General features: G+C 47.2%; 1 protein-coding gene across 1 annotated transcript in view; it reads right to left on the reverse strand.

Moving 5' to 3' along the window:
* BCAP31 (B cell receptor associated protein 31) overlaps positions 1 to 16074 on the reverse strand; it is an 88870-nt gene extending 72796 nt beyond the window's left edge. Inside the window, exons 1-2 of the mRNA XM_073600170.1 lie at positions 15917 to 16074; positions 12362 to 12470 (exon numbers count right to left, since the gene is read on the reverse strand). Of these exons, the coding sequence (XP_073456271.1) occupies positions 12362 to 12453 (92 nt within the window). The 5' untranslated portion in view covers positions 12454 to 12470; positions 15917 to 16074. The remainder of the gene's footprint in view (positions 1 to 12361; positions 12471 to 15916) is intronic.
* Between the last annotated feature and the right edge of the window lie 10491 nt (positions 16075 to 26565).

Raw genomic sequence — 26565 nt, forward strand, 5'->3', positions numbered from 1 at the left:
ACAGAATATTGGCATGCATTAAAAAGGGGATCAACTCCAGAGATAAAACGATAATTCTCCCGCTCTACAAGACTCTGGTCTGGCCGCACCTGGAGTATGCTGTCCAGTTCTGGGCACCAGTCCTCAGGAAGGATGTGCTGGAAATGGATTGAGTACAAAGAAGGGCAACAAAGCTAATAAAGGGACTGGAGGATCTTAGTTATGAGGAAAGGTTGCGAGCACTTAACTTATTCTCTCTGGAGAAGAGAAGCTTAAGAGTGGACATGATTTCAGTTTATAAATACTGTACAGGTGACCCCACAATAAGGATAAAACTTTTCCGCGGAAGGGAGTTTAACCTCTTCCCGACCAACTGCCGCAGTTATACTGCAGCAGGTTGGCTCCCCTGCGTGAGCCGTTGTAGCTATACGTAACACTAGCAGCGCTAAAATAATCCAAACATTTTAGGATTTGTTAAAAGTTCACTAGAATAGTTAAGTATGAAGTCCAATTTTTATAAAAAAATGAGGCCAATGTAAATGTAGAATTGTCCATCACAGAAAAAAACGTTGCTGATAATATTTCAAAACAATCACCTCCTCCACACTGCATGTGTCACCATCTCCCTAGGAAATGCACTTACCAGATGATACTGGGTTATACGCTTATCTGTCAATGGATGATGTCTGCTCACTGCTTACACTCTGTCAGATGATTTTGGGTTATACACTTGACTTGCAATGGGTGTTGTCAGCTCTCTGCATGTAATCCATCTAGATGTTTGCTCATCACGGGCAGAGAACAAAGATACACGTAGCGTAATCCAGTAATAAAAGGTGTTTATTATAGGTTTCCTTAAGATTGCACACTTACAATGTAATTCAAAATAAAAGAGCTTGTAACAACAATGTATCCCAAATTGATATCTCCTGACTACCTCTCATCGATCCAGCGGCGTTCCCGGGTAAGGCAAGCAGGAAAGCCGATAACGTAGGTTGCTGCGTGGTCAAGCCCTTTGAGGAGATATCGACTTGGGATACATTGTTGTTACATGCTCTTTTATTTCGAATTACATTGTAAGTGTGCAATCTTAAAGAAAAACCTGTAATAAACACCTTTTATTACTGGATTACGCTATGTTTATCTTTGTTCTCTGCTTGTGATGAGCAAACATCTAGATGGATTACATGCAGAAAGATGACAACACCCATTGCAAGTCAAATGTATAACCCAAAATCATCTGAAGGAGTGTATGCAGTGAGCAAACATCATCCATTGACAGATAAGCGTATAACCCAGTATCATCTGGTAAGTGCATTTCCTAGGGAGATTGTGACACATGCAGTGTGGAGGAGGCGATTGTTTTGAATTATTATCAGTAATGTTTTTTCTGTGATGGAAAATCCTACATTTACATCTGACTCATTTTTTTTATATAAAGTGGACTTCATACTTAATTAGCTATTCTAGTGAAATTTTAACAAATCCTAAAATGTTTGGATTATTTTAGCGCTGCTAGTGTTATGGTATTTTGTTGCTGTGACATATTTCTGCTTTAGTGTTTTATTATTATAGTAGCTGCTTTTGTTATTTTAAAGTAACAACTTTCCATGAGCGCTGAGGGAGAGATACCAACTGAGTGTTGAATTATTTCTCATTTTTCTGCCATTTAGAATCACCTCCCAGGGAACACAGTTAACCCCTAGATGACCCCCTAGTGTTAACCCCTTCACTGCCAGTGACATTTTTACAGCAATCAATGCATATTTTTTAGCATTGATCTCTGTATTAATGCCAATGGTCACAAAAATCTGTCAAAATTGTCCGATGTGTCCGCCAAAATGTCGCAGTCACAATAAAAATCGCAGATTGTCGCCATTACTAGTAAAAAAAAAAAAAAAAAAAAAAATATATAATAATAAAAATGCTATTAATCTATCCCCTATTTTGGAGACGCTATAACTTTTGTGCAAACCAATCAATATAGGCCTATTGCGATTTTTTATACCAAAAATATGTAGAAGAATACATATCGGCCTAAACTGAGAAAAAATTTGCTTTTTTTTTTTTTTTTTTTAAATTGGGGATATTTATTATAGCAAAAAGTACAAAATAATGCATTTTTTTCAAAACTGCTGCTCTTTTTTGTTTAGAAAAAAATACAAACCGCAGAGGCAATCAAATACCACCAAAAGAAAGAGCTATTTGCGGGGGGGAAAAAAAAGGACATCAATTTTATTTGGGTACAGTGTCGCGGCGCAATTGTCAGTTAAAGCGACGCAGTGCCGAATCGCAAAAAGTGCTCTGGTCAGGAAGGGAGTGAATTCTTCCGGGGCTGAAGTGGTTAACAAGACTCGTGGCCACTCATTAAAACTAGTAGAAAAGAGGTTTAACCTTAAATTATGTAGAGGGTTCTTTACTGTAAGAGCAGCAAGGATGTGGAATTCCCTTCCACAGGCGGTGGTCTCAGCAGGGGGGCATTGATAATTTCAAGAAACTATTAGATAAGCACCTGAATGACCGCAACATACAGGGATATACAAAGTAATACTGACATATAATCACACACATAGGTTGGACTTGATGGACTTGTGTCTTTTTTCAACCTCACCTACTATGTATGTATAAGTAAAGTAATGTGTCCCATAGTTACATAGTTACATAGTTACATAGTAGGTGAGGTTGAAAAAAGACACAAGTCCATCAAGTCCAACCTATGTGTGTGATTATGTGTCAGTATTACATTACATATCCCTGTATATTGCGGTCATTCAGGTGATTATCTAATAGTTTCTTGAAGCTATCAATGCTCCCCGCTGAGACCACCGCCTGTGGAAGGGAATTCCACATCCTTGCCGCTCTTACAGTAAAGAACCCTCTACGTAGTTTAAGGTTAAACCTCTTTTCCTCTAATTGCAATGAGTGGCCACGAGTCTTATTAAACTCTCTTCTGCGAAAAAGTTTTATCCCTATTGTGGGGTCAGCAGTACAGTATTTGTAAATTGAAATCATATCCCCTCTCAAGCGTCTCTTCTCCAGAGAGAATAAGTTCAGTGCTCGCAACCTTTCCTCATAACTAAGATCCTCCAGACCCTTTATTAGCTTTGTTGCCCTTCTTTGTACTCGCTCCATTTCCAGTACGTCCCTCCTGAGGACTGGTGCCCAGAACTGGACAGCATACTCCAGGTGCGGGCAGACCAGAGTCTTGTAGAGCGGGAGAATTATCGTTTTATCTCTGCAGTTGATCCCCCTTTTAATGCATGCCAATATTCTGTTTGCTTTATTAGCAGCAGCTTGGCATTGCATGCCGTTGCTGAGCCTATCATCCACTAGGACCCCCAAGTCCTTTTCCATCCTAGATTCCCCCAGAGGTTCTCCCCCCAGTGTATAGATTGCATTCATATTTTTGACACCCAAATGCATTATTTTACATTTTTCTACATTGAACCTCATTTGCCATGTAGTCGCCCACCCCATTAATTTGTTCAGGTCTTTTTGCAAGATTTCCACATCCTGCGGAGAAGTTATTGCCCTGCTTAGCTTAGTATCGTCTGCAAATACAGAGATGGAACTGTTTATCCCATCCTCCAGGTCATTTATGAACAAATTAAATAGGATTGGTCCCAGCACAGAACCCTGGGGGACCCCACTACCCACCCCTGACCATTCTGAGTACTCCCCATTTATCACCACCCTCTGAACACGCCCTTGTAGCCAGTTTTCAATCCATGTACTCACCCTATGGTCCATGCCAACGCACCTTATTTTGTACAGTAAACGTTTATGGGGAACTGTGTCAAATGCTTTTGCAAAATCCAGATACACCACGTCTACGGGCCTTCCTTTATCTAGATGGCAACTCACCTCCTCATAGAAGGTTAATAGATTGGTTTGGCAAGAACGATTCTTCATGAATCCATGCTGATTACTGCTAATGATATCATTCTTATTACTAAAATCTTGTATATAGTCCCTTATCATCCCCTCCAAGAGTTTACATACTATTGATGTTAGGCTAACTGGTCTGTAATTCCCAGGGATGTTTTTTGGGCCCTTTTTAAATATTGGTGCTACATTGGCTTTTCTCCAATCAGCTGGCACCATTCCAGTCAATAGACTGTCTGTAAAAATTAGGAACAACGGTCTGGCAATCACCTGACTGAGTTCCCTAAGTACCCTCGGATGCAAGCCATCTGGTCCCGGTGATTTATTAATGTTAAGTTTCTCAAGTCTAATTTTAATTCCGTCCTCTGTTAACCATGTAGGTGCTTCCTGTGTTGTGTCATGAGGATAAACACTGCAGTTTTGGTTACTGAAGCCCCCCGATTCACTCGTGAATACTGAGGAGAAGAATAAATTCAATACCTCTGCCATCTCCCCATCCTTTGTAACCAGATGTCCTTCCTCATTCTTTATGGGGCCAATATGGTCTGTCCTCCCTTTTTTACTGTTTACATACTTAAAGAATTTCTTGGGATTTTTTTTTGCTCTCCTCCGCTATGTGTCTTTCATGTTCTATCTTAGCCATCCTAATTGCACCCTTACATTTCTTATTGCATTCTTTATAAATTCTGAATGCTGTGGATGATCCCTCAACCTTGTATTTTTTGAAGGCCTTCTCCTTTGCTTTTATATGCATTTTTACATTGGAGCTAAGCCATCCAGGATGTTTGTTCGCTCTTTTAAATTTATTACCCAATGGGATACATTGGCTAATGCCCTTATTTAATATGCTCTTAAAGCAAACCCATCTCTCCTCTGTATTCTTTGTTCCTAATATTTTATCCCAATTTATGCCTTTTAGCAAGGTTTGTAGTTTAGGGAAGTTGGCTCTTTTGAAATTCAGTGTCTTTGTGTTCCCTTCATGTCTCCTATTTGTGTGATTTATACTGAAACTAACGAGATACAGCTCTGTGGTGTTAATTGGATGTGTTATTGTTTACTTCCTGTCACGGCCAAAATACGCAGTAGCGTGTGGTTCAAGACTCATTCTGAAATGAATGACTTCGGATGGCAGCGGAAATGACGACACCGCGTACGTTGCTCAAGGTTGGTTCTTTTGGTGTTATTTGATCACCTCTGCATTTTTGGTTTTTAAACAAAAAAAAGACCGACAATTTTGAAAAAAAATAACAATTTTTTTTTATATAGCAAAAAGTAAAACAAAGTAAAAAAAAATTTCTTTATCAGTTTAGGCTAATATCGCAATAAACGTATATTGATTGGTTTAGAAGGGGATAGATTTATGGCATTTTTATTATAATTTTTTTTTTTTTTTTTTACTAGTAGTGGCGGTGATCTGCGATTTTTAGTGAGACTGCAACATTGTGACGGACACTTTTTGGGACCAGTGACATTTATACCGCGATCAGTGCTAAAAACAGGTGGGAGGGTTAAGAAGCGGGTTCAGCAGTGGGACAGAAAAGCAGGGGGTACAGTGGTGGGGCAGATGAGAAAGGGGGTTACAGTAGTGGGGCAGTTGAGCAGATAAGTTCAGTGTTAAGACAGATGAAAAGATAATTCAGTGGTAAGACAGAACAGATGTGCAGGGGGGTTACAGCGGCGGGGCAGATGTGCAGGGGGGTTACAGCGGCGGGGCAGATGTGCAGGGGGGTTACAGCGGCGGGGCAGATGTGCAGGGGGGTTACAGCGGCGGGGCAGATGTGCAGGGGGGTTACAGCGGCGGGGCAGATGTGCAGGGGGGTTACAGCGGCGGGGCAGATGTGCAGGGGGGGTTACAGCGGCGGGGCAGATGTGCAGGGGGGGTTACAGCGGCGGGGCAGATGTGCAGGGGGGTTACAGCGGCGGGGCAGATGTGCAGGGGGGTTACAGCGGCGGGGCAGATGTGCAGGGGGGTTACAGCGGCGGGGCAGATGTGCAGGGGGGTTACAGCGGCGGGGCAGATGTGCAGGGGGGTTACAGCGGCGGGGCAGATGTGCAGGGGGGTTACAGCGGCGGGGCAGATGTGCAGGGGGGTTACAGCGGCGGGGCAGATGTGCAGGGGGGTTACAGCGGCGGGGCAGATGTGCAGGAGGGGCATTGGGGCTGATCTGAGGCGTGAGAGTGCAGGATGTAAATTTCTCACTACTCAAGTAGTTTACAGCATTTTACTTTATAAAAAATCCTTTTTGTGATAGAGAAGTGTGAAGTTGACATTTTTTTGTTATAAAATCGGTGCATATAAAGTGTAGCGCTTATTATATCCAATGAGTAAATAATTGTAATATTGCATACACCAAAAAAAGAAGAAACAAGGTGGACAGATATCTCTAACACTTCACATAGTACATAATATAGTCTGATGGTCTTCATATGTCAGTTGAGTGCAGAGAAGTGTTCATAGTCCAATATTTGAATAAAGTAATTCTGTTCACCACGTGAATAGCTAATATTACCGAAGAGGTTGGACTCATAATAACGTACGCTCAATGAGTCAACAAGGCTTGTATTACTGACTAGTAATAGAGGAGGATCTTTTGACCAAATGGCAGTGGAATCCCAAAAACATCCAGAACTTTAAAGAAACTCTTCTAGGCAGTAGCCCCTCTCAGGTGAATAGCCCATAGAGAATAGAAAAGTGGCCACATAAAAAAATTTGCTTTATAAAACGGAATTATGCGAAGTAAAACACTTACATATTCCGTAGTAAAAAAATCGCTTAATGTAAAATTATGGCAGGCAGTGGAGTCTCGACGCATTTCGTCTCACTAGACTTCATCAAGATCAGGGGTCTCAAACTGGCGGCCCTCCAGCTGTTGCAAAACTACAAGTCCCATGAGGCATTGCAAGACAGTTATAAGCATGACTCCCTCAGGCAGAGGCATGATGGGAATTGTAGTTCCGCAACAGCTGGAGGGCCACCAGTTTGAGACCCCTGATCTAGATGAAGTCTAGTGAGATGAAATGCGTCGGAAGACTCCACATAGAAGCCTGCACTGCTTCTATGTGGAGGGCCCATCACATTCACGTTTCTTTGTATTAGCTAGCCACGTGGTGAACAGAATTACTTTATTCAAATATTGGACTATGAACACTTCTCTGCACTCAACTGACATTTGAAGACCATCAGAGACTTTATTATGTACTATGTGAAGTGTTAGAGATATCTGTCCACCTTGTTTCTTCTTTTTTTGGTGTATGCAATATTACAATTATTTACTCATTGGATATAATAAGCGCTACACTTTATATGCACCTGTTACTCTTAACAAATATCCTATTTGTTGTGTGAGCTGCTACTTTGTTGAGTAAGCGCAGAGTTTATTTTCTTATTGTTTTGTTATAAAATCGGCATGCTCAATAAAAAAAATATATACACTTCAATTTTGTTTGTATGAAATATGAAAGATGATGTTACGCCGAGTAAATTGATACCAAACATGTCACGCTTTAAAATGGAGATGGCTCGTGGAATGTCAACAAACTACGGTATTTAAATTTTTAAATGTTTAAATTTTTTTTACAGGTTACCTGTTTAAAGTTACAGAGGAGGTCTAGCGCTAGAATTATTGCTCTGGCTCCAACGTTCCCGGCAATACCTAACGTGTGCGCTTTTGCACGCAAGCACGGAGGGATGGGGGCCCTTTAAATTGTTATTTTTCTTATTATTACAAGGGCCTATTACTTTTTATTTTTTTAACCACTTACAGAAGATTTACTCCCCTTGATGACCAGGCCATTGTTTGCGATATGGCACTGCGTCGCTTTAATTGACAATTGCATGGTCGTGCGACGTTGTACCCAACAAAATTTTTCCCACAAATAGAGCTTTCTTTTGGTGGTATTTGATCAACTCTGCGGTTTTAATTTTTTGCGCTATAAATAAAAAAATTGCGACAATTTGGGAAAAAAAAACAATATTTTTTACTTTTTGCTATAATAAATATCCCCCTATTTTAAAAAAATAAATAAATACATTTCTTCATCAGTTTAGGCGGATATGTATTCTTCTACATATTTTTAAATAAATAAATAAATCGCAATAAGAGTATATTGATTGGTTTACGCAAAAGATATCCCTGTCTACAAACTATGGGAAAGATTCTTTTGCGTTAAAAAAAATAAAATAGTTTACTTCCACCCCAGATTGCAAGGGATGTCGCTCCAGTCCTCCAAGGCCAAAGAGGCAATCAGAGATGATCTGGTCTCTGTTCGCCTCTCCGGTCCTCCAAGGCCATAGAGGCGATCAGAGATGATCTGGTCTCCGTTCGCCTCTCCGGTCCTCCAAGGCCATAGAGGCGATCAGAGATGATCTGGTCTCCGTTCGCCTCTCCGATCCTCCAAGGCCATAGAGGCGATCAGAGATGATCTGGTCTCCGTTCGCCTCTTCGGTCCTCCAAGGCCATAGAGGCGATCAGCGATGATCTGGTCTCCGTTCGCCTCTCCGGTCCTCCAAGGCCATAGAGGCGATCAGAGATGATCTGGTCTCCGTTCGCCTCTCCGGTCCTCCAAGGCCATAGAGGCGATCAGAGATGATCTGGTCTCCGTTCGCCTCTCCGGTCCTCCAAGGCCATAGAGGCGATCAGAGATGATCTGGTCTCCGTTCGCCTCTCCGGTCCTCCAAGGCCATAGAGGCGATCAGAGATGATCTGGTTTCCGTTCGCCTCTCCGGTCCTCCAAGGCCATAGAGGCGATCAGAGATGATCTGGTCTCCGTTCGCCTCTCCGGTCCTCCAAGGCCATAGAGGCGATCAGAGATGATCTGGTCTCCGTTCGCCTCTCCGGTCCTCCAAGGCCATAGAGGCGATCAGCGATGATCTGGTCTCCGTTCGCCTCTCCGGTCCTCCAAGGCCATAGAGGCGATCAGCGATGATCTGGTCTCCGTTCGCCTCTCCGATCCTCCAAGGCCATAGAGGCGATCAGCGATGATCTGGTCTCCGTTCGCCTCTCCGATCCTCCAAGGCCATAGAGGCGATCAGAGATGATCTGGTCTCTGTTCGCCTCTGACCAGCCAGCCGCACCGCCGAATCGTTTCCCAGGCGCGCCGATAAAAAAAGATAAGCCCGAGAAACACCAGCGAACGGCAGAATGGGGGGCTTTTCCATAACCAGACCCCTATGTATAAGCTCTGAGCAGACAAAACCTGGGTGATGGGAGCGTTTGCTATTCTACTACCAGAATACTGCAGCTCAATGGTTTTTACTTTTATCATTTGTCTTTTATAACTGCTGTAAGTTTCTGATCCGCCTTCCTGTATAATCCCTGGGTAAGCAAGAACTGAAATCCAAATATAACTTCCCCTTCTCTGCAGGAAAACAGAGTGTGACTTTCAGACTACAATGTTAATACGGTTTCGCTTGACTGGCTGAACTATATAATCACATTACACTCCTGCCAAGAAGCCTCCCCCACTTCTGATTATTAAAGACCTCAGCCGGACACAACAAGCAAGTAACTCAGAATGAGGAAATGTGCTGCGGCTTGCACAACCGTCACATGGAGGGGCCCCACTGATCACAATGCAATCTGGTGTCGGGAAACCTTTTACACACAAAAAATAAAATGGTGAAATTGAGGGGATTGAAAGAATCTCTGGATGTCAAAGGGTGGCTGGATGCCCACTGGAAAAATTTGAAAAATGTCGCAATAACTCTCAAGCATTCACCCTGTACTTTTAGGCTTTGTTCACATCTAGGCATCCCGTGGCGATTCTGCCCGCGATCCCGATAGCACAGCAAAAATCGCGAGATGCCCGTGTGATTCCTTGTCTCTTCCAATGGCACCCTGATCGCGGCGCGATTTTGCCGCGATTATCGCCCCGACAAATGGCAAAAACAGAATCGCAGGGACGCCAGTCGCCCAAAAGAAGTTCTTGTACTTTTTTGGGCGTCAGGCGATTCTGTGCGCGCGATTTTACCGCAAATTAGTCAGGCGACAATCGCAACACATTTGGGGTACCATTGGAAGTGACGGGGATCACACGGGCTTCCCGCGATTTGGGGTCATCTAGGTGTCCCGGATTGCGGTGATTCAGCCCGCGATCCGGGACGCCTAGATGTAAACAGTGCCTTAGGTCCAAATCCCTGCAGTAACATAATAACATTCCAGTAACAGATGTAGGTACTGTTAGGGTATTCAGACAGCCACAGGTGCTGCAAATTCTCTCTCATACACTCTTAGGCGCCTTTCTCACTGGTGGTTCGGTCGGGGTCCGCCTGTCCGTTTTTTTTTTTTTTTTTAGACTTGCCCGACTGGACCTTATATTTTCCTCTATGTGTAGCCAGATGAAGGGACTTGTGTCCTGTTTACACCCGGTTACCTCCGATCTGGTCTGGCAAAATCAAACAACTGGGGATCCATTCCCTTATGTCTGGCAGGATCAGATCAGATGGAAGTTGTGTGTAAACAGACAGCTGTTCCATTTACATCCGACCGCCCATAGAGCAGAGTAGGCTGTGTCCGTGTCTGCTCTGCATAAGCGGAGTGGAGTGGACCAGTCCTCCGCCTGCTCAGTGGGAGATCAGTGGATAGATCCCCTGCTGGGCAAGCAGATCACAGGCGGAGTCCACTCCGTGTGAAAGTGGCCTAAAGTGGAAAAGGCTATTTTTCTTGTTTAGCACAATAAGGCCTTGTCAGAAATGGCTACCACAGTGGCTTAGTACCTCTGCCATGGCAGCACTGGGGTCACCCAGTTTAAAACCCGGCCAGGACACCGCCTACAAGGAGTTTACACATTTTCCCTGTGCTTGCGTGATCAAAGCCATTTCTCTTGTTTAGCAAGCCTAGCCTCAGGACAGTCACAAGTGGCCAGCACCCCTGCTTAATGGTTAGCACTTCTGCTTCTGCAGTGCTGGTGTACCTGGTTAAAAATCCCTGTCAGGACCCTAGCTGCAAGTTTGTATGGGTTTCCTGCCACACCCCAAAGACATGCTGGTAGGTTAATTGGCTTCTGTCTAAATTGTCCCTAGTATGTGTATTAGAGACCTTAGATTGCGGGCTGGTGGGTAAGTTAAGCTTGGTTTTATCCTTGGCTGGGACCTCAGATTGTAAGCTCCTTCAGGTAAGGGACTGATGTGAATGCACAGTATGTAAATTGTTGGTGCTATACACATACACACCTGTAATTAATAAGGCCTCGTGTACATCCATGTGAGAGCCGTGCTTTGCCCCCAATGGGAAGCTCTGTACTGGTTAAGAGTTCTAAAAGCCGGGAGGTGGGCATTCGGGTCATGTGATTGCTGTGATTGGCTGAACAGCGGTCACATGATCGGAAAGCTCCCGATCGCAAGTAGGCATCGGGAGCTCACCGATCCCCTCTGGCTACCATGCTGGGAGCGCACTCTCAGCACGGTAAGTTGTTTACACAGGACGGCATATATGCGGCGGCTCAGCATTAAAGTGGTTGTTAATCCACTTCTAATAAAATTGTCTTATACCCTCTGTACCATTTTAACACGTGTCCCTGTGCCATGTAAAAAATCCGCCAATCTGTACTGATATAAGCTCCGCTCACTTAGCCGATTACTCTCCTCTCTTCGGCTCACAGATACAGTGGGCGGGGCAGAGCCCTCTTGCTGACGTCAGCCGGGGAGGAGGGGGAGAGAGAGGAGCACCAACAATCAGCTGAGCGCCAGGAGGCGTGTTTCTACAGGTACAGATCGGCAGATTTTTTACATTACACAGGGACACGTGTTATAATGTTAGAGGGGATAAGACAATTCATTAGAAGATATGAGAGCAGCAGGGGGAGCGGGGTGGTACAAGCAGGGAGGGGAGGAGGACAGAGTAGACACAGGCACGGGAGAGCTGCAGAGAGCAGGCTGTGGATGACGGAATCACGCAAACTGACCACAATGTCAGGGCTCAGCAGCCATGATAATCATGGTCAGTTTGCAGAGGGGAGAGTATGGCCAGGCAAGATCAGCCAGTTTTTTTAGGGTATACAGAGGGCCAAATGACACAGCCTTGCGGCTTCACAGTCTGTTTCCCTACTGCGCATGCGCGAATTGTGCAAAACGTTCTGACTAGTCCCTGCTGTCGTCTGGGACCTGTGTGTCTCCCAGAAAACGGCAGGGGGGAATGGAGGAGGGGCCAGACATGGTGTAGATCACCACGGATACTGCAGGGAGCTTCCGCCGGAAATGGGAGCAAATATTGGATTAGACAGGTATCTGCTCCCCCAAACGTGACTGGGGGAGGACCCAGATCAGCAGAAGTTCCATTTCTGGGGTGGAACGCCGCTTTAAGGGAACAGGATCTGTTTGTTTTTTGGGGTTAATAAATGCTGTAAGGCCTACCCGCCGAGAGGCAACATATATGCGTACGGCCGGTGTGAAGAGGTTAACAAACAAGATCTTAGAAGTTGATTGGTCAGCATGCACAGCTGTTCCAGATTCTGTCTGCTCCAGTTTTGATTTATGAACCCCACAGAGGAAATGGGGTACCTTGTGGGGGATATGAAGGGAACGCAGAGAAGAAGGACCAGGAACACCTCTGCATAGAGGAAGGTCGCTACAGCCGTCCACTGAAGACTCATTTTCCTCCGATTAGAACCTGCAACAGACAATCGAAAAAAAAAAAAGGTGAAACAGATGGGCAGCAGCTACTGAGCCGTCAAATACAACATCCACAATGGCCATTGTTATTCTACAGCACTGACATGCAAAAAGACTAAGCGAAGCAGAGGAGGGGGACATACAAGGCGAGGTAGATTTGTCTTGCAAATGAGATCCCCGCTCTGTCATCACACAATGTTGCTTTCTCTCTTTCGGCAGCATTTCCCAATCCTTTTAGCTTCAATGGGGGGGGGGGGGGGGGGTCAGGTGAGACATCAGTCTATTAGATCTCAGATGTCTCATTAAAGAGAACCTGTTTACATGCAGGTAGGTGTACCTTACTGCAGAAGAGACATTGCACATCTCTAATGCAAAAAAAATAAATCAGCCTGATCCCAGAGAAGAAGATTTATCTGACATTAATCTTAGCACTGATAATAGAAATGTATGCAAATAGTTTCCAGTACTAGAACATAAAAGTCATTTATACTCCAAAGCAAAAAGGTTTTTTTTTTTTCCCCCAAGCAAAGATGGAAAAAAGATTTACAGGTTTCCTGCCATATTGAAAAAAAAAAAAAAAAAACTTTTGGCTTTAGGTAAACTTTTAAGGTGTGCTGTTCTTTTTTTAGGAAAGCGGGATTAAAAACTAGTTGTGGCAATGTAAGTCTATCCACATGACACGTGGGTGGGGGGTGAGTCAGAAGATTACTAATCAACATTCACTTATTGCAGCAGCCGAGATCCACAGGACTGGAACTGCACTCAGCTGTCAGCAATAGGAGCGTATGGCTTGTGGTTGTAGTGCGCCCCCCTTATTAATGTCAATGGGTATGTCTGGCAGCCAGCGCAGCTTATGAAACCGCAGCCTGCGTTAAAATGTAAGGGAAGAAATGAGCAGAAGAGGAACCTACAGGTCTCTTCCCCAAAAACTACTCATTATCAGCTTGAATCCCCTCCCCTTTGGCTTGCAGATGGAATTGGCCCTTGTGGTGGTGGTGGTGGTGGGGGGGGGGGGGTTAAGCATTCAGTTTATTGCTGAGCTCTACACATTGTGTACTCGTAAACTCGGCAGTGACTGCAGCACTATGTTATGTACTCCTGATCCCAGCACCCCATGTGTTACCTAGCACTGGCCCAGCACTCTGTGTGTTACATACCCCTGAATCCTGCACTTACTTTGTTACATACTCCTGACCCCTGTACCCTGTGTCTTTATTACTCTTGCATTCCATGCGTTATGTATTCCTGACCCTTTGCACATTGTGCATTTTATACTCCTGATGCCCGGGACCCTGCGCGGGGACATGCTCCTCATCCCCGGGACCCTGCGCGGGGACATGCTCCTCATCCCCGGGACCCTGCGCGGGGACATGCTCCTCATCCCCGGGACCCTGCGCGGGGACATGCTCCTCATCCCCGGGACCCTGCGCGGGGACATGCTCCTCATCCCCGGGACCCTGCGCGGGGACATGCTCCTCATCCCCGGGACCCTGCGCGGGGACATGCTCCTCATCCCCGGGACCCTGCGCGGGGACATGCGCCTCATCCCCGGGACCCTGCGCGGGGACATGCGCCTCATCCCCGGGACCCTGCGCGGGGACATGCGCCTCATCCCCGGGACCCTGCGCGGGGACATGCTCCTCATCCCCGGGACCCTGCGCGGGGACATGCTCCTCATCCCCGGGACCCTGCGCGGGGACATGCTCCTCATCCCCGGGACCCTGCGCGGGGACATGCTCCTCATCCCCGGGACCCTGCGCGGGGACATGCTCCTCATCCCCGGGACCCTGCGCGGGGACATGCTCCTCATCCCCGGGACCCTGCGCGGGGACATGCTCCTCATCCCCGGGACCCTGCGCGGGGACATGCTCCTCATCCCCGGGACCCTGCGCGGGGACATGCTCCTCATCCCCAGGACCCTGCGCGGGGACATGCTCCTCATCCCCGGGACCCTGCGCGGGGACAAGCTCCTCATCCCCGGGACCCTGCGCGGGGACAAGCTCCTCATCCCCGGGACCCTGCGCGGGGACAAGCTCCTCATCCCCGGGACCCTGCGCGGGGACAAGCTCCTCATCCCCGGGACCCTGCGCGGGGACAAGCTCCTCATCCCCGGGACCCTGCGCGGGGACAAGCTCCTCATCCCCGGGACCCTGCGCGGGGACAAGCTCCTCATCCCCGGGACCCTGCGCGGGGACAAGCTCCTCATCCCCGGGACCCTGCGCGGGGACAAGCTCCTCATCCCCGGGACCCTGCGCGGGGACAAGCTCCTCATCCCCGGGACCCTGCGCGGGGACAAGCTCCTCATCCCCGGGACCCTGCGCGGGGACATGCTCCTCATCCCCGGGACCCTGCGCGGGGACATGCTCCTCATCCCCGGGATCCTGCGCGGGGACATGCTCCTCATCCCCGGGACCCTGCGCGGGGACATGCTCCTCATCCCCGGGACCCTGCGCGGGGACATGCTCCTCATCCCCGGGACCCTGCGCGGGGACATGCTCCTCATCTTAGGTACCCTGTGCATTAATTACTTAGCTTTGCATGAGAATTTTTGATGAAAAAGGGAAAGTATTTGTGGGTGGAATTTAAATTCTCCTGACCCCTACATTCTGTGTGCTACACAACTGACTCCTGTACTTTGTTTTAGACCCCTGACCCCTGCACACACACACAGTGTATTACATACTACTGACCTCATTACTTTATGCAATATGTAATCCTAAACTCAACACACGTTAGGCGCCCCCTGACCCCGACACACCGCACCTTAGGCGCCCCCGACCCCCCACACGCCCTGCCTGAGGCGCACCCTGACCCCCGACACACCCTATGGTTTTTTGTCATGGTGTTCAATGAACAAACAGTTTATTGTCTTAGCAGTTGCTGGCTAGTTTAATAAAGTTCTTTTTCGCGGTCAGCTGAAAACCATATGCAATAGCAGAGGATCATTTTCTAAAAACCATTGTGCTGAAGTTTATGCCTGTCTTTTAGACTCCTCCTTGCTTGTGACACCGCAATCAAAGCCTATTTAACGGGTACAAGGAGGCCTGGGCTTTATTTAATACTGGCCTTTTAAACCCCTCCCACCGTCGCCACAATTCAGGCCACACCCACCGCGAAGCGACACATACCCCATTATTACTGTCCTCGAGGTGCCCCAGGGGTCTTTTATAATCCCAGCAGCGCCCCCGCCCCCGGCTCAGCTCCCAGAAATTGACAAAGATACTACAGTTCTGGCAGGATCAACAGAGGGGGGAAAAAAAAGAGAACTAAGCTGAAATGTTTTACATTCCTGTTCAACACAACTCTTGCCATAGCCCTTGGCTGTCAGAGCATGCTGGGACTTGTAGTCCAAAGACACAGAAACCCTAAACCTGCTGTATACGGCAAGCACAAAGACAAGGCAACAAACAACGTGGAAAGCCACAGAGAGCCCATCATAGTCACCTGCCGCCAATCCACAAGATCTGTCACTGCACACTGGACTCTGATTACTCACTCCCTTCCACTTCCGGCTTCCGGTCCGCTGGCACCGGCCAAACCGAGGCGTGAATCGCAGGTTGAATAAACTTTATTGCCCCGCGGACAGCGCTGAATGTACTAAGCCCACGTGGTCACAAAGCAGACCCAGACTGATCAGTGGGGATGTGACAGTGTGTGACAAATGTAAACTGAGCTGGCTTTATAGCTGTATGTGACACAATCTTTACACTATTTATGATGGCATTGCCCAGGTATTTCACCATCTGCTGCAGACTTTGCCCTTCTACCCTCCATATACTGACTCATATCCTCTATTTAACCCCCTGCCACCCAGGCCAATTCTGACATTTCTCTCCTACATGTAAAAATCATATTTTTTTTGCTAGAAGAACATTATATAAGTTTTCTTTTTAGCAAAGACCCTAGAGAATACAATGGCGGTTGTTACAACAATTTATCTTGCACGGTATTTGCGCAGCCTAACATGTCACACTTAATAATTGCACACGCTCGTGGAATGGCACCAAATCCCCATAGGCGACGCTTTAAAACAATTTTAAAGGTTACATGTTTTAAGTTACAGAGGAGGTCTAGGGCTAGAATTATTGCTCTCACTCTAACTTTCGTGGCTATACCTCACATGTGTGGTTTGAACACCGTTTTCATATGTGGGCGGGACTTACGTATGTGTTTCTGTGCACTCGTACACGGGGACAGGGGCGCTTAAAAAAAAATTTTTTTATTGTTAATTTTACTTTTTTTTTTTTTTTAGTTTCACACTTTTTAAAAAAAAAAAAAAATTTTTGATCACTTTTATTCCTTGTAATAGGAATAGGGCATGACAGGTCCTCTTTACAGTGAGATATGAGGGTCAATAAGACCCCACATCTCACCTCTAGGCTGGGAAGCCTGGAATAAAAAATAAATAAAAAAAAAACGATCTCGGCTTCCCGGCCGAGGCAACACCATTTGTTTGAATGCTGAGGCCGGGCGTGACTGACGTCATAACATCGCGCCCGGCCTCCGAACGGTCATAGAGACTCCATCTGGTCTACCGGAAATCTCTATGGTAAACATCCGGGGCTGTCTGTCCTGTCTCCGACTCACCGATGGAAGTGGTGAATCAGTAGAAGCACCGGAGGGCGGCGGGAGTTGGGGGATGTCTTTTTTTTTTTTGTACAATTTTCCTTTAAGGGGGCGTGGCAAGGGGTGTGTCCTATGCCTGCATACTTTTGCTGAAAGGTGTCCCTCATTTCCATCTCAGAAAGTTGAGAGGTGTGCTGTCACTGCTAGAGCCAACTCTACTACCCAATCGGACACCCTACAGAATAAAATTGCGCTAGTTTCCATTTTCTATGTCGTACGATATTAGCGTAACAGTTTAGGAAACGCAAAATTCCCAGTACAAAATATACTAAAGTGAATTTTGGGGCACATAAACGCAAAATATAATAGCCAATGTTTTGGTAAAATATAAAAGATGAGGTTGCGCTGAGTAAATAGATACCCAACATGCCACGCTTTAATATGGCATGCGCCCGTGAAATGGCGATGAACTTCGGCACCCTGTATCTTCTATAGGTGAAGTTGTGACTCTTTTGCTGTGTTTATTTTGTCAAGTAAATTATTAATATTTTAGTTGACTAAAACTAAAACAATTGAGATGACTAAAATACGACTAAAACTAAATTGAAGATTGACGTCAAAATTAACATTGGTCTGTAGTGGATGTTCACACCTAAATACCATAAATAATAACATATTCGATTTTTCACTCCAGCAGAATATAATCAGTTTGGAAATTGTAGAGAAATGCTTAAAGGATATCTAAAGGTTTTTATTTTTGGTCCTTGACATTCAGCTCTGGTGGTCCCTGACATTAGGCACTGGTGGTCCCTGACATTAGGCACTGGTGGTCCCTGACATTTAGCACTTGTGGTCCCTGACATTCGTCTCTGGTGGTCCCTGACATTCAACTCTAGTGGTCCCTGACATTCGTCTCTGGTGGTCCCTGACATTCAACTCTAGTGGTCCCTGACATACGGCTCTGGTGGTCCCGGACATTCAAATCTGTTAGTCCCTGACATTCAGCTCCTTCGGTACCTGACATTCGGCTCTGGGGGTCCCTGACATTCGGCTCTGGTTGTCCCTGACATTCGGCACTGGTGGTCCCTGACATATGGCTCTGGTGGTCCCTGACATTCGGCTCTGATTTTCCTTGACATTCAGCACTTGTGGTCCCTGACATATGGCTCTGGTGGTCCTTGACATTTGGCTCTGGTGGTCCCTGACATTCGGCTCTGATGGTCCCTGACATTCAGCACTTGTGGTCCCTGACATACGGCTCTGGTGGTCCCGGACATTCAACTCTGGTAGTCCCTGACATTCAGCTCCTTCGGTACCTGACATTCGGCTCCGGTAGTCCCTGACATTCAGCACTTGTGGTCCCTGACATTCGGCTCTGGTGGTCCCTGACATTCAGCTCTGGTGGTCCCTGACATTCGGCTCTGGTGGTCCCTGACATTTGTCTCTGGTGGTCCCTGACATTCGGCACTGGTGGTCCCTGACATTCAGCACTTGTGGTCCCTGACATTAAGCTCTGGTGGTCCCTGACATTTGGCTCCGGTGGTCCCTGATATTCGGCACTGGTGGTCCCTGACATTCGGCTCTGGTGGTCCCTGACATTCAGCACTTGTGGTCCCTGACATTTGGCTCTAGTGGTCCCTGACATTTGGCTCCGGTGGTCCCTGATATTCGGCACTGGTGGTCCCTGACATTCAGCTCTGGTGGTCCCTGACATTTGGCTCTAGTGGTCCCTGACATTTGGCTCCGGTGGTCCCTGATATTCGGCATTAGTGGTCCCTGACATTCAACTCTGGTGGTCCCTGACATTTGGCTCTGGTGGTCCCTGACATTTGGCTCTAGTGGTCCCTGACATTTGGCTCCGGTAGTCCCTGACATTCAACTCTGGTGGTCCCTGATATTCGGCACTGGTGGTCCCTGACATTCGGCTCTGGTGGTCCCTGACATTCAACTCTGGTGGTCCCTGATATTCGGCACTGGTGGTCCCTGACATTCAACTCTGGTGGTCCCTGACATTTGGCTCTGGTGGTCCCTGACATTTGGCTCTAGTGGTCCCTGACATTTGGCTCCGGTGGTCCCTGATATTCGGCATTAGTGGTCCCTGACATTCAACTCTGGTGGTCCCTGACATTTGGCTCTGGTGGTCCCTGACATTTGGCTCTAGTGGTCCCTGACATTTGGCTCCGGTAGTCCCTGACATTCAACTCTGGTGGTCCCTGATATTCGGCACTGGTGGTCCCTGACATTCGGCTCTGGTGGTCCCTGACATTCAACTCTGGTGGTCCCTGATATTCGGCACTGGTGGTCCCTGACATTCAACTCTGGTGGTCCCTGACATTTGGCTCTGGTGGTCCCTGACATTCAGCTCTGGTGGTCCCTGACATCAGCACTTGTGGTCCCTGACATTTGGCTCCGGTGGTCCCTGATATTCGGCACTGGTGGTCCCTGACATTCGGCTCTGGTGGTCCCTGACATTCAGCACTTGTGGTCCCTGACATTTGGCTCTAGTGGTCCCTGACATTTGGCTCCGGAGGTCTCTGATATTCGGCACTGGTGGTCCCTGACATTCAGCTCTGGTGGTCCCTGACATTTGGCTCTAGTGGTCCCTGACATTTGGCTCTAGTGGTCCCTGACATTTGGCTCCGGTGGTCCCTGATATTCGGCATTAGTGGTCCCTGACATTCAACTCTGGTGGTCCCTGACATTTGGCTCTGGTGGTCCCTGACATTCGGCTCTGGTGGTCCCTGACATTCAGCACTTGTGGTCCCTGACATTTGGCTCTAGTGGTCCCTGACATTTGGCTCCGGTGGTCCCTGATATTCGGCACTGGTGGTCCCTGACATTCAGCTCTGGTGGTCCCTGACATTTGGCTCTAGTGGTCCCTGACATTTGGCTCTAGTGGTCCCTGACATTTGGCTCCGGTGGTCCCTGATATTCGGCATTAGTGGTCCCTGACATTCAACTCTGGTGGTCCCTGACATTTGGCTCTGGTGGTCCCTGACATTTGGCTCTAGTGGTCCCTGACATTTGGCTCCGGTAGTCCCTGACATTCAACTCTGGTGGTCCCTGATATTCGGCACTGGTGGTCCCTGACATTCGGCTCTGGTGGTCCCTGACATTCAACTCTGGTGGTCCCTGATATTCGGCACTGGTGGTCCCTGACATTCAACTCTGGTGGTCCCTGACATTTGGCTCTAGTGGTCCCTGACATTCAACTCTGGTGGTCCCTGATATTCGGCACTGGTGGTCCCTGACATTCAACTCTGGTGGTCCCTGACATTTGGCTCTGGTGGTCCCTGACATTTGGCTCTAGTGGTCCCTGACATTTGGCTCCGGTGGTCCCTGATATTCGGCATTAGTGGTCCCTGACATTCAACTCTGGTGGTCCCTGACATTTGGCTCTGGTGGTCCATGACATTCAACTCTGGTGGTCCCTGATATTTGGCTCTAGTAGTCCCTGACATTTGGCTCCGGTGGTCCCTGATATTCGGCACTGGTGGTCCCTGACATTCAGCACTGGTGGTCCCTGACATTCAGCACTGGTGGTCCCTGACATTCAGCACTGGTGGTCCCTGACATTTGGCTCTGGTGGTCCCTGACATTCAGCACTGGTGGTCCCTGACATTGTCCCTGATACTTATGTTTTCCTATAATCTATCTTATATCACACATCAGGGGATATTATTAGCAGGTCACAGGCTGTTTGGTCTTCTGACCGCTGAGACTTTATCTTCAGACTCTCATAACTCAGAATTCCATTCAACCACCAGATGGCGCTCTTATATATGACAAGCGCAGGTACCAAAGGAATAAAATATGATACTGTCACTGACTAGTACATAGAGGTTTCCATAATGTGATTCTGCTTGAGATGCCAAGTTAAAGGGTAACTCCACTTTCATGGGAGAAAAATAGCAAATAAAAAATAATAATTTAGCCCAATTGCTTCACAAGTCATATTTTCGTTAAATGTTATGACCTTTCCATATTAATCTGCAGAGCTGTAACTTTCTCCAAAACACAATATGGCAACCTGGAGGTGTGCTGTACACAGATGGAATACAGAACCCCCCCCCCCCCCAAATGTAATTTCCTGCTCTTGTGTGATTGGCTCACTGATCTTCCCAGATGTCAGCACTAAGAGACAAGTCAATATTGGGCATCCCCTGCAACAGAAATTTCTTATTTCTATGGGATCTCCCCGGCAGGGCCGGGACAAGGGGTGGGCAGGAGGGACGGCTGCCCCCTGGGCACTGTGGCATCATGTGAGATGAGGAGAGGGGGGCTGCAAGGAAATTGGGGAAGGGGATTTGTGTTGGAAGGGGGAATTTGGGGGCTGGCAGGGGGTAAGAATTGTTCTAGGAGGAGAAATTTGAGCGGAAGTGCTGGGAGTTGTGATTTAGGGTGATTTGTGTGGGGATAGGTGATGGGAGAAGAGGATTTGTGGTAGGGGGGATTGGGAGATATGGTAGGGCTGGCATTTTTTTATGGGGGGGATTTGTGCTTAGTATTTGTGCTAAGAAAGAAAATTTAATTTGAGGGGTAGAAGATTTGTACTAGGATGGGTAATTTGTTTTTTTTGGGGGGGAAGGGGGGCATTTGTGTTGGGGGGGAATTTGGGGGATGGGGGGGCAAAGATTTGTGCTGGGAATGAGGATTTCAGAGGGGGGCCGGATTTGTACTGGGAGGAGGGGAATTTATATTTATGCTTAGGGGGGTAAGTTTGCAGATCAGTGCTTAAAGGGGTTGTAAACCTTCGTGTTTTTCACGTTACTGCATCCTATGCAGTAAGGTGAAAAAACACCTATGACCGGCCCCCCCAGCCCCCCCATTTTATTCACCTGAACCCTGGAACTTGACCCATCGGGGATGCGCTGTCTCCCTGCCTGAGGTTCTTGGCTCTTGATTGGATAGATTGATAGCAGCGCAGCCATTGGCTCCCACTGCTGTCAATCAAATCCAGTGACACGTACGCAGGGGGCGGGGCCGAGTCATACATTTGGCGGCTATGGATGCAAATGCTGTACTCAGGAGCGTGCCCACAAGGTAACCCCCCGGGAGAGCGCTTCTCCTGGGGGGTTATTTGATGTGGGGAGGAGCCGCGAGAGCCACCGAGGGACCCCAGAAGAGCAGGTTGGGGGCCAGCTTTCATATTTAGGGGGGGGCACATGGGGGGACAGGGACAAAAGTAGGGGGGCAACTATAAAATGCAATTTTATATACTACGATCCCACAACGGCCCTTTCACATGTTCTGCAGTGAGCTTCCTTCCTACTGTATTGGGGCCCCCCCAGGGTGGCAGAAAACAAGAGATATATGTCACCAGCATACCAAGAAAATATAAGGGTCCAAAGCAGTGGGAGAACTATCAGGGTTGCAAAGGTTGTCTTGCCTCCGGGCCCTAGTGTTCTGCCACTGTGGGGTTCCCCAGCCTCCTCTTGCTGTCCTGCCCCCTGCTATTGACTGCTCTGGTCTGGCATCTCTTGGAATTTACAGGCTGGTTCTCCTGTCCTAAGGATGGGAGAAATCAGTCTGTTTTTTCAGTAACTGAGAGTCCTGGTGGAGTCCTTCCTGCAACTTGCTCTTCTCCCTGCCAATGAGGATGCAGGGGAAGGAGCAGATCGGGCGGCCGTGGTTGTGTGAGCGCTCGCATTATGCAGTGTCAGCGAGCAGAGGGAGGGGGGAGGAATCACCTGCAGGAGTTCTTAGACATTACCTTTTTGTTAAAAAAAAAATATATTTTTTTTAAATATGGGGGGCACATGGTGGGGCACAGTATAATGTTGAGGGGGGGGGTCAGGGCCTCCTCTGCCCCCCCCCCCCTAGTGACGCCATTGTTGGGGGCCACTCTGTGCAAAATGTGCTGCACAGTGGAGGTAAGTATGATATGTTTGTTGTTTTAAAAAAAAAATGAACCCTTAGAATCACTTTAATTTTATGGGGGGAATATATGCTGACACATCATGCTCATACATCTAGGGGGGGGGGGGTAGCATGCAGTTTGGTATGTTCGCCCCGGGCTCTAGATGACCTTGTCCCGGCACTGCTCACGGGTATGGCACATGAATACTTACGTTGGTCCAACCTAGACCAATGCAATGTACAGTGGGGAAAATAATTATATGATCCCTTACAGATTCTGTAAGTTTTCCCATTTACAAAGAAATGAAGGGTCCATCATTTTTTTCATAGGTTTTTTTATATGATAGAGACAGAATATCAACCAAAAATCCAGAAAAAACACATGATACAAATGTTATAAATGGAGTTGCAGTTCAGTGAGTAAAATAAGTATTTGATCCCCAAGCAAAACATGACTTAGTACTTGGTGGAGAAACCCTTGTTGGCAAGCACAGAGGTAGGACATTTCTTGTAGTTGGTGACCAGGTTTGCACACATCTCAGGAGGGATTTTGGTCCACTCTTCTTTACAGATCTTCTCTAAATCCTTAAGGTTTCTTGGCTGTCTCTTGGCAACTCGAAGTTTCAGCTCCCTCCATACATTTTCTATAGGATTAAGGTATGGAGACTGTCTAGGCCACTCTATGACCTTAATGTGGTTCTTCTTCAGCCACTTCCTTTGTTGCCTTGGCAGTATGTTTTTGGGTCATTGTCATGCTGGAAGACCCATCCATGACCCATCTTCAGTGTCTCTATCATATAAAATACACCTATGATAAAAAGGATAGACCCTTCATTTCTTACAAAATCTGCAGGGGATCAAATAATTATTTTCCCCACCGAAATTGTAAAAATTGGCAAACTTGGCATTCCAGCTTTAAAATTCACGATTACGGTAAAGCAAGCTGAAACACAATGTAGAGTAACACTTGGTATATACACCGATCAGCCATCACCACCCACCATAACTTGCTGAGGCATGGATGCCACTAGACCTCTGAAGGTATATTGTGGTATCTGGCACCAAGCTGATGGTGAGGGGCCTAGACATGGTATCTGGCACCAAGCTGATGGTGAAGGGGCCTAGGCATGGTATCTGGCACCAAGCTGATGGTCGATGGGCCTAGACAGTGTAAGCTGACCTTACAATTTTGCTCCAGGTCCGCTATAACATGGTGAAGTGCATGGGAGATTTTAGTGGTTAAGTTTACAGATATTTTATTGCTTTTGGGATTAGCAGGGGTAAATTGAGGCAACCCCCTCAGACGGCACGCATTGGGGGAGGACACTGAGGCTGGAGTGTCCATAGCAGACACTGTGTCTTCACTGCAGCCTAGTATCGTTGCCCGGTATACACCAGGCAAGGCTACTAAATTGGTTGGTAGGACGCTGATTGCTGGGCCTAACAGCATCATTGGTTGTTTTGGTGCCTGCACCATACCAACCAATGAAGCTGTATAGCCCAGCAGCCTGTGTCCCATCAACCAATGCTGCACTTCCACACAGCGTCATTGGTTATTATGGTGCAGGTGCCTGCCTGCACTATAACAACCAGTGATGCTGTGCGGCCCAGATGTCTGTGTCATAGCAACCAATATCGCAAAGCCTGCCTGCACCATAACAACCACTGATGCTGTAAGGCCCAGCCACCTGTTTCCTAGCAATCCATGCAACAAAGCATCATTGGTTGTTATGGTTACAGACACCCACCTGTACCATAACAACCAATGGTGCTGTATGGCCCAGCCACATACGTCCTAGCAACCAATGATGTGTAGCCCCCCTACATCATAACAACCAACGATGCTGTATGGTCCAGGTCACCTGTGTCCTGGACCATAAAAAACCCGCAAAAGCATCATTGTTTGTTATGGTTACAAACGCCTGCTTGTACCATAAACAACAATGGCTCTGTACAGCCCAGCCACCTGCACCCTAGCAACCAATGACCCACAACTCGTCTACACCATAACAACCAATGATGGTGTACAGACCAGACCACCTGTGTACCAGCAGTCCATGCTGTGAGGCATCATTGCTTGTTATGGTTACAAACACCTACTTGCACCATAAAACACCTATGGCTCTGTATGCATCCTACACCCTAGCAACCAATGGCATGTAGCCTGCCTGCACCATAACAACATACGATGCTGTACGGTCCAGGCCACCTGTGTCCTAGTAACCCATGCTGCCTAGCATTATTGTTTGTTAAGGTTACAAACGCCTACTTGCACCATAAAAACCAATGGTTCTGTACGGCCCAGCCACCTGCACCATAGCAACCAATGACCCGCAACGCAGCTGCACCACAACAACCAATGATGGTGTATGGACCAGGCCACCTGCCTCCCAGCAGTCCTTGCTGCAAAGCATCATTGTTTGCAATGGTTACAAATGCCTACTTCCACTATAAAAACCGCTCCTACACCGCCCCAAAGATGCTGCTTGCAGGACTTTTTTTCCCATCCCGCAAGTGAAAGCACTCGGGAGCTAATTTTAGTGCTAAAAAGCACCCCCCAGTGTGAAAGGGGTCTATAGATCAGACCAAAATGAGGGGCAAATGAGGAGAAAAGAGGGATAGAGGGACTTAGTTCTGAATCAGGGAGAGTCCCTTGAAATCAGGGACAGTTGGGAGCTATGTACCTGTTCTATAACCAAGGACACTGTTTGGCCCAGCCGCCTGCATCCTAGCTATGCTTGCCACCTTATCCATTTAAGCCCTGACACATATGAATTACACAGGTTCTGTGGCTAATTGAATGTAGATAAGGCACCAAGTGAGTTCAATTACCACCTTAAAGAGGAACTGTGGTCTGCTTACATAATTTGTAATAAAAACATCTTTGCCATTCTGAAGCTTCCCAATAAACTACTTTGCATATTATTTTATATATACTGTGATTCTGTACTTGCCAAATATGCGGCAGAAATCTCTCTCCACTGAGTCTGGCTGCATCCATTTTAACTGTGGGCAGCTGAAGCTGTTGCCTGTTCACTTTCTGGATTTACACGGACACACAGAGGCACACCTCCAGCTCTGCAGCTCTCATTTGACTCACCCCCCCCCCCCCCCTCCATTCCTGGCAAACTCTCACAAGAGTGAGAGGGCAAGAGCTGTGCATGATGTCATAAGCCTAGGCTAATGACCAGACAAGAAACAGGAAGTGGGATGTATAAAGTATTTACTGGCAGAAAAAATGTTTCACTATCCAGTTAAAGTTAAGATCAAGTTAAAACAACAAGAGCAGAGGATTTATTCAATGGAAAGTTTAAAAAATGACTGAAGGTCCGCTATAACCGCTTCAATACCGGGCACTTTTGCCCCTTCCTGACCAGGACAATTTTCAGCTTTCAGCGTTGCCACATTTTGAATGACAATTGCGCGGTCATACAACACTGAACCCATACCAAACTTTTATCATTTTCTTCCTACAAATAGAGCTTTCTTTTGGTGGTATTTGATCACCTCTGCAGTTTTTATTTAAAAAAAAACGAAATTAGCTGCTTGGGCTCACTGGCTGGGCTCCGCAGCTTTGCCTACAGGGGACCCGGGGCATACGAGACGACACCGGGGCCAACTAGAGCATCACGGAGGGTGTGGACTGCTGCTCGACGGCATTTTAAGGG

This window comes from Aquarana catesbeiana, linkage group LG09 (assembly GCF_042186555.1).
Source record: "Aquarana catesbeiana isolate 2022-GZ linkage group LG09, ASM4218655v1, whole genome shotgun sequence".
Lineage (NCBI taxonomy): Eukaryota > Metazoa > Chordata > Amphibia > Anura > Ranidae > Aquarana > Aquarana catesbeiana.